This window comes from Macrobrachium nipponense, chromosome 26 (assembly GCF_015104395.2).
Source record: "Macrobrachium nipponense isolate FS-2020 chromosome 26, ASM1510439v2, whole genome shotgun sequence".
In the NCBI taxonomy this organism is placed as follows: Eukaryota; Metazoa; Arthropoda; class Malacostraca; order Decapoda; family Palaemonidae; genus Macrobrachium; species Macrobrachium nipponense.
The window spans coordinates 57,361,643-57,373,007 of NC_087215.1; the positions used below are offsets into that span (position 1 = coordinate 57,361,643).

Consider the following 11,365-nt stretch of genomic DNA (forward strand, 5'->3'; position numbering starts at 1 on the left):
CTGCAAGGGACACCAAAGAGCTCGGGGTTAGGACACAGCAGTCCCCAGGGACACTCACCTAGCTAGGATCTTGGACACACAGCCATTGGACACTTGAAGGATTCGAGAGATGTCGCACGATCTCACCCCTGAGTGGGCCATCTCGACGATCTTGTGACGGATGTGGTCCGGCAGCGGCCGCCCATTGACGTACACTCCGCCCATCTGGTTCACGCCCGTACCTCCTGAAAGGATATTAGGTCAGACACCACGCCCACCACCATACACGCTCCTTACCACCCACTCATCACCACCCAAACGACAGCCCAGTCGCTCGTCTCCTACACCCGGGAAAGAAAGGGAGGTTAAACTTGGGCGGCTTCCATCCTGAAGGAGGCTTTTGAGGAGGAGGTCACTTCATGCATAGTGCCTCCGTCACCCGACGTCGCCATCTGCGGGAGAAAAGGCAAACAAAAACAAACCTTCAGCGACTCTGAGGTCGCTAGACCCAAAACACACCGCGTTGATGGTCAAGCTAGATTTATGAGGTTATGACTGCAGATGATGATTATGAATTAGATTGGCAGTTATTAAATAAGATAGCCCATGGTTAGTGATAGTCTCGGTGTGTTTTAGTCCTGATATCATCGTTAGTAATAGAATACAGGGCCTGATGGAAGGAATGCAGTATATTACTGTAGCAGAAAGGAAAAATGTTTCAGAAGTTACACAAGAATGGCTGTGATCCATAACATTCAAATCTACAAACTACTCAAGAAAAAGATTAATAATACCACTGAAAGAGTCAGGTTAGTACCCAAAATGCAGTTTACCTCTACGGGCGATATGCACTACTACCGCCATCTGTTAGTAAAGGGGAGAAGTTTTATCAGTTACACAATGGATGCGGTTGTTATGTGTCTGTCTGTCCAGTTGCTACATCTTTTGTCTACCTAAATTCGATGCGCAGTAAATACAGACGGGGTTGCAGGCTATGGGGAGGAAGCGTTAGACTACTGAGTGATGTGTGTGACCAGGAAACGAAATAGTATTTAAACAAAAATGTATGGAAGTTGGAATTTATGTGAGGAAACTTTGGCAGTACGTCAAATGAAAAAAGTTTGGGCGAGAGAGAGAGAGAGAGAGAGAGAGAGAGAGAGAGAGAGAGAGAGAGAGGCGGGAAATTTTCGTCTATTGTTAGGAGACCTGGAACAAGTTCATGAATGTATTGTAATAATTTTTAGCGTATGTTAATGAGATTTAGAGATTCTTCGTAGATACTACTTACGAAATTACTTGGAAATACATACGTACATATATTGACATGAATCATTTTGAGTTACTGAAACCAGCGGATAGTTGGGACTTTTCTATAGTTTCAGGCTTTTTGGTAATAAATATAGCTTATTGACTTTAGTTTCTTCATTATTATTATTATTATTATTATTATTATTATTATTATTATTATTATTATTATTATTATTATTGCTCCTCTTGATGTTGTTGTTGTTGTTTTGTCATGAAGAATAGCAGTAAACCAGTAAAATATGTTTGATAGTGAAGTTTTCTGTTCTTTTTATAATTCCCATTTCCATGGGACACAGGTCACGGAAGGATCTCCCATTATATTCGTGTCATTGACGGAAGGATATGGACACAGCAGGGAAGTGTTCCTTTTCCTTATGGAAATTTTGTGGTTAATGTTTCGCCAATTTGTCTGAAATTATTATATTATCATCATCGGTAATGAGACTGACATTATGCTGTTAATACTTGTCTTCATTCATATACTTATGTTTTGGATAATTTAATTAACACTGGTTCTTAATACAAAAAAAATGGTGTTCGTATTGTTGTGACTGTTACTGTTATACAGAATAGCGCATGCGCACTTCTGCTGCTGAAATCGGGGAAAGAGTCGTGAAACCAGCATCGATATTTAACCCGCCTTGATCGAGGATATCAAAGGGGTTCTTGATGGAAACGAAATCGCCAGTTCCTCCGACGAAACCTCTCACTTTCCCCATCAGCCCATAAGGAGCGAACCCCAGTCGTTCCTTGCCAATCTCTGGAAATAACTGCGTTTCCTTCATCTGTGTGTGTGTGTGTGTGTAGGTGTGTGTCTGTGTGTGTGCGTGTGTGTGTGTGTGTGTGAGAGAGAGAGAGAGAGAGAGAGAGAGAGAGAGAGAGAGAGAAATTTCCGTCATCCTCTCTAGAAGTCTATATCCTGGAACATTTCCCCTTAACTCTTCTCTCTCTCTCTCTCTCTCTCTCTCTCTCTCTCTCTCTCTCTCTCCTTTGATTCCAGGGGGCCATGACAAAGCCTTCCTCTCTTCTGGAAAACGGGCGACAGGGAGGTGCGTGGGCGGAGGACGAGGGTGGGCGGGTGGATGGGTGGGCTGGAACGCATTCGACCGAGAGAATTACATTTAAACGCATTTCAGTCAAATAAGGATCCACAAAGGCGCCTTGATACTGATGGGGCAGCCATGCTCCATTGAGTTCCAATATTTCTCTCTCTCTCTCTCTCTCTCTCTCTCTCTCTCTCTCTCTCTCTGAGTCGCTGCCTTGAGACAGATGTCCAACGTCTCCATTTCCTTTTATTTATTTTTTTAATCTCTTCAGTGGAGTCGATATCTAATCATTAAGGATTAGAGGATTATGAGTAATTTCGAGCCTTTCTGGCTAATTGATAATTGATTGTTGAATTTATTGTATTATATATATATATATATATATATATATATATATATATATATATATATATATATATATATATATATATATATATATATATATATATATTATATATATATATGTATAGTTTATATATATGTGCATATACACATTTGTTAAAATACAGTCTCATAAACATTGAACCTGTGGGATGTTAAGCTTGAAAATAGGAACGATGTGTTACATCCCAATTGGCCCCGTTTAGTTAACGAGCACAGAACGAGTCAACGAAGATGACACTTCCAAAGAAAACCGAATTAGAAGTAAATCATACGAGTTTCTTCCCGAGGCGTCGCTAACGACCATTGACAGTTTTTACGATGCGCTTAAAACGAGCGTGTGAGTTTTCACCAGAGGCACCGGATACGAGCGCGAGTTTCCTCTCAGCCACCGGGCAAGAGGGTATGAGTTTCCCCTAGACACTGGAAACGAGGGCACGCTTTCTCTTTAGGCATCGCAAATAAATTTTCAAGTTTTCTCCACCGATGCAGCGACAACGTTCTAGAAGAGCCTTCGCCCGATACCGGAAACGAGCATTCGAGTTTTCTTCGAGGAACTGAGAACAAAAGTCCGGGTTTTCCTCCGAGTTATCGGAAACGAACAAGCACAAGTTTTATCCCGAGGAAATAAATGTAGGTATATATAGGTAGCAATCGAATCATCGTCCGTCTTGATTAATGAACCGCGCCCAGGATCTTTCTTCCAGGCCTCCTCCTCCTCCTCCTCCTCCTCCTCCTCCTCCTCCTCCTCCTCCTTTCACCCGACATCCTATCCCCCACCTCCATACATAAGAGTCTTATGGCTTTTCTTCTCCACTCGATTCGCTTATGTTGTTCCTTCCCATAATGGTAACTCCTTTCCAGACCCACTGTCGCCTTCGCTATTGTCTTATAAGGGCGCCTCTCTCTCTCTCTCTCTCTCTCTCTCTCTCTCTCTCTCTCTCTCTCTCTCTCTCACGATTATGTTTAATATACATATATTTTATCTCTCTCTCTCTCTCTCTCTCACACACCAAAAAGTCCTCCCTTTTATAGTGACGTTAAGTATTCTTTGAGAACTATATTGGACATAGGAATGAGGAAGAATAGGAGACTTGAGCATCGAGGATAGTCAATCGAAGTCAAGTAGTCGTTGATTCAGGAATGGCAGGGAGATGGGAATTTTGAAAAATTCTTGAATATTTGGAATAGGAGTTTTTAAAAAGTCATTTCACTCCACACTATAATAACATGAATGTGTATCCGAAATTCAGAGAAAACTCAAAATTCTCAGAAAATATTATTAAAAAGCGCTTCAGGAGAATTACTGATCTTAATGGAAGAGTGAGTCAGTGTGATAATTCCCTTAATTCTGTATCCATTCTTTATTCCCAAAGTCTTGTGATGTATGTTTGGGGGTGGAGGGCGGACGGGGGAGGGGGATCTCATGCTACCAAAATCTTGGTGCTGTTTTTTGTGGCGTGGAAACTGATTTTCGGTAGATTCCAGCTTCTCTCGGTTCCCCTCAAACAGGTGTGATTTTTTTTTTTTTTTTTCACGGACCACAGTTCCAGGAGCAATGGCAATCAAAACATGCCCCAAAGATAACTTAGCTACGGTCATTTCAACCTGTAATTATTTTTGCTTTTCTCATAGATAAGTGTTGTGAATCCTTAAGACAACTAATTCATTGTTATGCTAAAGACATTTTAAATCTTACATGACAATTTTTCTGATTTTCGTTATCGCTGTGTGTGTGTGTGTGTGTGTGTGTGATTGTGTACTTTTATAACCTTTTTAGCTAAATGATGTATGATGTGTCCTTAAAAGTTTTAGCACATCACGTATAAAGTAAATAAAATTCTAGCAACGGTGAAGTTATGAAAGTTATGTAAGTCTACTACGCCGAAAAGGTCTTCATTATTTGTCACATGTATGTATGTATGTATGTATGTATGTATGTATGTATGTATGTATGTATATCAGTTTTGATGGACTGTTCCTTTGTACTTTACCTGCCAGCATCTCATGCTGTTGTGGAGATGGAGAAGCTTCGGGTCGGTTCATGTTGAATATCATTGGGATGTCTTCCTTGGGGTTACTTCACTATTTCATAAAATGGGTTCATTGGATTTCACTTTTACAGGAATTTTACCAGTTTAATTTTCACCTGAAGGAAATCTTATCTTTAAAAACAGATATTTGTTTATATATGTATATATATATTAAAGACAGATATTTATATATATATATATATATATATATATATATATATATATATATATATATATATACATCCACAAGTGATAGGGAAACGATGGAGTTCTGCGAGGCCTTTTGACTTCTTGTCCTTTACTCTGCTAAGTGAAGGACAGGAAGTCGAAAGACCTTGCAGTACTCCATCGGGTGTCTTTCCTTCGTGGATGTTGTCTTTTTTTTATATTATATTAATCACATTCCATATTTTCGCGATTCAGTTATACACTATACATATATATATATGTGGATATATGTATGTAATACGTATATATAATTATATATTTACATACACACACATTATATATATATATATATATATATATATATATATATATATATGAAAATTATAAAATCATAAAGGTGAATGCTTCTTGTTAATAGTGGTCTACACTCCGGAGTCAACTGTGTGCCGTTCTCGACGATGGTCGTACTGACCGAATCATCAGGCGAAAATGGCACACTATGAAAAACAGTTACTGTGATTGACTTGAGCACCTGGCGACCTCATTATCCGGGGCATTTCTGTGAAGGGTTGCGGATATGGCGAAGGAGTTCCGAGGACTGCCCGAAAACTTGGGCATTCTGGTGGTCCCTTTCGTACCCATATCGCTTCACATTTTAATATCTTTAGGTAAACAGAGATTCACGAGGGAACGTCAAGAAAACCTCTAGGGGACATTAAGAAATCTTTAAGTAGAGCTAGGCTAGACGTCAGTAAGTCGCTTGTCTACTCTCGTCGGGAACCAGGAAAAATGTCGTTTTCAAGTGGAGAGAGAGAGAGAGAGAGAGAGAGAGAGAGAGAGAGAGAGAGAGAGAGAATATGTTATGTAAGTACATGTAAATTCATGTATACATGCTGAGAAACTGCACGTTCACATTTTATATGTACTGTATATACGTACATATATGTATACTTATAATTATAATAGTACTAAAATTATTTATTACCAAAGATATTTAGAACTTGTCCCAAAAGAAAACAGGACTTTCACTACCACCGTTAACCAATAGCCCATAGTTAAGGCTTACGGAACCGATCCTCTCTCTCTCTCTCTCTCTCTCTCTCTCTCTCTCTCTCTCTCTCTCTCTCTCTCTCTCGCTACGTATGGTCAAATACTCGCCTGTGCATCATGCACAAATGAATTGGGGTACCATCTTCCATACCAAAGAGTATTATGCGGCAGCTGGCTTTTCTCGATAGCTTCATTTATTGCCAAAGGCTGGTTCATGGTTATAAGACCAATGTTCGCAATCTTTTATCCGTGAGTGATATATATATATATATATATATATATATATATATATATATATATATATATATATATATATATATATATATATATTCTTTTCTAAGGTCTTTCATAATTCATTTGAGGTAAGGAGTTTACGACCCGCACAAAGCACTTTCCATGTATGTCTCTGTATGTGAAAATCTTCAATATTTGATGAATCGGTTTAGTTACTGATTGTGTGCTTGTGACTATTCACAAGCGATGAAATGGAAATAGTCTTTCCTTTCCTTATCATTCACTTGTGTTAGCTTGCTTTACATATTCTTCATCTTTTAGTTTCTTCTATGAAATTTGATTATAAATTCTTGAGAACAGATGCAACAATGCTTCGAAAAAAGTATTTTGCGAGTGTTGCTCAACTTTCGTATTTAGTACTTGAGTCGTTACATATAATAAGGATATTCTTCTTCAAAGTTTTGTTGTTAACATTTGATTTGTTTATTAACGAAGCGCTTATACACGCTCTCGCCTAGGAGTCCGAACTCAGGCCCCCTAAAAGTGGTAGGTGAGGATGCTACCGGTCACACCACAAATATATAATTTTGTTCAAGTTACAATTAACTTTTTCTTACTTCTGTGACCCAAAAGATATCTTCGCCCACGGTCAGGTCGTTTGATTATAAGTCATATAAGATCGCCGACAGAATTTCATTCTGGCGGTGTTCTGAAAGGTTCTAAGGTTCCCGGGATATAAATACGTTCAGTAGTCTCAGAAAAATATATCATTATTAGTATTGTTCACGAAACGACAGGAAGATCTGCTGTTTGGAGTTCGTGCGATTGTCAAGTTTCGCGAGCTCTTTCAATCTATAGAAACTCATTCACTATGAGTAAAAAGTAATGGAAAAGCTCATTGGATTTTCGTATTGTCTGCAGATTTGTAGAATATGTTGAAGTCTTTGGAAAGACAAGGATGACAGAACACGTGGATCTGTAATTTTTTTTCTTTAATCAGCTCCTTTCATTTAAATTTTCCAAACACACGTTTGCAGCGAAAACGCAAAGAACTGAGACTACGGTATCCTTTACTCGCTAAGTAACGTATCAGAGATTACCGTATATGTACCACCAATGCTGGTCGACTTAAGTAATTAGTCTAAGAATACGTCGACAACGTTGTTAGAATTGTTTAAGAGAAAACGAGAATATTCACGTAAATTTTCAACGGTTACTTGTTTAAAAATGAACAGGTTGAAGTTAATTTGGAAAAAAATAGTCGAGCATTTCTTTGTAGTGTTTTTTATATATATAGCTAGGGAAGGCTCCTTCAGTCATTCCTTTTCTTTTGTTTATCAGGCCTGAGTTATTATCCACCATTACTTTAACTTTATGTATCAGTCTTTCCATGAAAAAACAAGTTCCCTTTCATTATGCATTTCAAGGTGGCTTGTAAATTACAGTACGGACGATTTGAACTTCAGTTCTTAATTTTGTAATATTGTTATAATCTATTTAATTTGACTATTACTCAATTCAATCGGTTGTAACTAACGCCTTAATTTACCTGGATCCATCGGGGGAAAATGTTTTTCTTGAAATTATATATTAAACCATTAAAAATGTGATAATTGAGTTTACTTTTGAACGAGTATATGGATTCGTATAGGTTTATAAATTTTATGAAAGACCATAAAATAAGAGAAGATCATGCGCATGAGTACACACACACACACACACACACACACACACACACACACACACACACACACATATATATATATATATATATATATAATATATATATATATATATATATATATATATTATCAGATGCACACGCAATTGTAATAAATTCTTCACTGGGTACGCTTGTCACTACAAAACCTTGGATCCAAATACAAGAACATGAAGTAATTCTGATGTCCGGCAGGTGGATTTGAATCCGTATCCAGAGTATAGAGAACGAGGCCACTTAGCCGCCTGACCACGAGAAGGAGAGAAGCTTATTGCCGCTCTTGCATACATTTACCTGTCGAATTCAGATACATTTTTGAGTCCTGGAATTGACCCATCCTTATCATTGCTACCAAGTGGGCAATCGTTTTTATATACAGCATCTACTAGTCACAACTACGGATGTTCGTAACCTGTGTTTTACTTTCAGAGAGGTACAAAGAAGCCTTCCGATTCGACCACCGCCTAACGCCGATTCAAGATATAAAAATAATGCCACGACTTCGAAAGCTGCATAATAAACCTACATCAGAGTTATTTTAACTCATCACCCATTGACATTTGCAAAACTATTCATTAGTCCCTTACATGCCCCGTGGGTAATAAAGTATTGTCCGTAAACGCTTTCATGCGCTTTCGCCTCCATGTTCTTAGAGTTCTCGACAATATTCACGTTGTTTTCTATCCAGTGTACTTCTTGCACTCATTTTTCTTACGTATGCGATTGCACGGAGTTTTGTGAATATTTGCTTTTAATGTGCATTTAAAAGAGACGGGATGGAGGGAGAGTAATTTGCATAATGTTATATCTTTTATTATGTGGAGCGGGTTGATTTTATGTTTTTCCAACGATGTTTTTTAGGACAGAGTATTTGAAGATACAGAAACTAATTATCAAACAGTTATCTTTTGTTGTCACAGGAGAGTGTATTTGAAGGTACTGAAAGTAATTATCAGATATTTATCTTTCATTTTCCAAGGGCATTGTTAATATAATATTAATGCTTAATTCATCTGTTTTTCTATGGTTTAATAACGTCAGATATCATTTTAGATACTTTTTGATATTCAAGTTATGGTTTAAGGTGAACTAAATTGTATATAGGATTTGTTATATAGGTACTACAATGTGCTTAATGCACGATGGGGTTTTTGCATGTTGATTTTTATACATTTTTTAATACAAATTATTTAGGAATTTTAATTAACTGGAATAAGTCTCCTTGTGAAAGTAATTCTCAACATCACTTATGTCAGAAACATGAAGTGAGTGTTCAATTGTTTACTTAGTTACAAATTGATGTAATGCGTTTGTGCTTTTAAGTGTTTTAAGTTTTCTGCTTATTTAACGGAAAAGCAAGGAGCTTTTCTCAAAATGAAATAAGGAATGCTCTTTTCGTTCACTAAAAATTATCTATAAATATATGAATGATATCTCAGCACCCTTTAGATAAGAGACAATTTACGCTTATAGAGAGTCATTATCATTATTATTATTATTGTTATAATATATATAAGATATATATATATATATATATATATATATGTATGTATGTAGTATGTATGTATGTATTTACATATATTGTATTATATATATAATTTTTTGCTGTATATGCACATGTAGATTCCTCGATAAAACACTTAATATTATTTATATAGAATCGAAGATGTTATAAATCATTGTCACGATGTACAGTAATTAATTTAAACACTGAAAGTTGCTCGTTATGAAACCTTGTTCAGTTGAATTTCAAATTTGTGACGTCAGTTTAGGAATCACATAAATCTTCGATTGTAATTGAACCACATAAAGGCGTCAATAAATTCGAATAAAGCGATAATTCTCCACTGAACTCGTAATCACTGTCATCACCAGGGTATTTATTCCCACACAATCAAAATGAGATAACTCGCATCACAGTTTTCCGTATTAAACACATCAAATACAAATCAAACCGCAAATCTCACCACAGGGAATCTTGAATCTTACTCGTGTCACGTCTGAAAGAATCTCAGAACACGTTTACGACGACTCACTTATTGAGTCTCACCACTAGTAGCCTGACTCCGCCGGCGAAATGTCGAAAGAAAACCGAGCGTCAGGCGTCACTCCTCCAGACCACGAAATGACGACCTGAACCTGGTGGTGGTGGTGGTGGTGACCGGCAGCGGGGGGCAAGCGAAGCGAAGCGCTTATGTTCTCGCGGGTGAAGTTCACTGTGATCTGCGGACCAGTTTCTTGTCACTAAACAGCAATATTTTTTTTCTTTTGTTTTTACCAACGAACACACTCACGCGCAGGCACATTTCACAGGTTTCCTAAGTAACAAGTCAATAAAGAACTCTGGTATTTTCTATAGCTTCTGTTGATTGAGAGAGTATGTTGTTGGTCACATACCTCCTCCTCCTCCTCCTCCTCCTCCTTCTACTTTGTTTCTTCTTTGGCTTTAACCTCATCATTTCACCGTTAGCATTTGCTTCTTACTTGTCAAATTACGGGGATTTACATTGAGGACTGTATGTATTTGCTTGTCTTGTTGCGTTGTGAGTGTTTATTGCTCTTACTACGAGTCAAATTGTATTTTCGAGTGTTCATTTGGAACTTTTAACTATTTCAAGCGTAGTTTAGAAACCATATAGTATTTCTATGCATCTAGTATTGCAGTACAAGTTTTCTTTTGGCTGAGCGGTATGGAGTTATGACAGTCAGAACGGCTCTTTCTTGTTATTTGACTTTCTGTGCAACGATCCATCACTGTTCGTCCTCAAATCGTCGATGTATTCATAACTTGCTGGTATTATTTCATTCACTGTGTACAAATAATTTGAGCAAATAACCGTAATTGTGTCTATGAGAGTGTGAGCACGCGCGTCTTCATTTTTCGCTGATTATTGGATTGTGATAATATAAAAAAAATTTTCAATTAGAAGTAAAAGATGTTTTGGACCTGATGACGTTATATATAAGTTATGAAAAGCCTACCTTAACATTATTCATTTTATTGTTTTCATAGAACAATAAAGACGATAAGATGTAACACCATCACCATCAGCAGAAAAAGACAGTGGGAGTCTATAGTAAGAAAAGTCTATGGTCTTGCCAACTCCAGTTTCATTATATTAAGCATTATAGTCTACGATGTTAGTTAAATTTGTTTAAACCCTTAAGAATGTGTGAATCAGAGAATTTGTATTTTCGTTATTAACATGTAATACTTCTTTACTCTTTGTTGCGGTCTATATTTTTTTGATTGTCCATTTTGAATGGTTTATTTAAGTGCATGTTAAAAACTGAATAGATTTGTTGAACAATGTTTAAAGTATTAAGATGATGCTACAGTAATTAATGTCAAAGGATTGCCAACCATGTTCTGTGTTCATGTACATTAATTAAATGCTGATTTGAGTGACACTGAAATATTACGATAGAATAATCGACAAAAAATT

The 11,365-nt window shown here is 37.1% G+C and overlaps 1 protein-coding gene and 1 long non-coding RNA gene across 11 annotated transcripts in view; one reads left to right on the forward strand and one right to left on the reverse strand.

Moving 5' to 3' along the window:
* LOC135200299 (uncharacterized) overlaps window positions 1-11,365 on the forward strand; it is a 444,923-nt gene that overhangs the window by 123,718 nt on the left and 309,840 nt on the right. The window lies entirely within an intron of this gene.
* LOC135200298 (paired box protein Pax-6-like) overlaps window positions 1-11,365 on the reverse strand; it is a 208,736-nt gene that overhangs the window by 106,688 nt on the left and 90,683 nt on the right. For 4 of the 9 annotated variants that reach the window (XM_064228836.1, XM_064228832.1, XM_064228835.1 and 1 more), the window contains exons 1-3: window positions 9,887-10,150; window positions 4,709-4,863; window positions 59-224 (exon numbers count right to left, since the gene is read on the reverse strand). The exons of 2 other annotated variants lie outside the window; for them this stretch is intronic. In XM_064228836.1, coding sequence (XP_064084906.1) covers window positions 59-224; window positions 4,709-4,772 — 230 coding nt within the window. In that variant the 5' untranslated portion in view covers window positions 4,773-4,863; window positions 9,887-10,150. Of the gene's footprint in view, window positions 1-58; window positions 225-4,708; window positions 4,864-9,886; window positions 10,151-11,365 lie in introns of those variants that run through there. 3 more of the 9 variants (XM_064228833.1, XM_064228831.1, XM_064228829.1) reach the window with 2 other exon arrangements.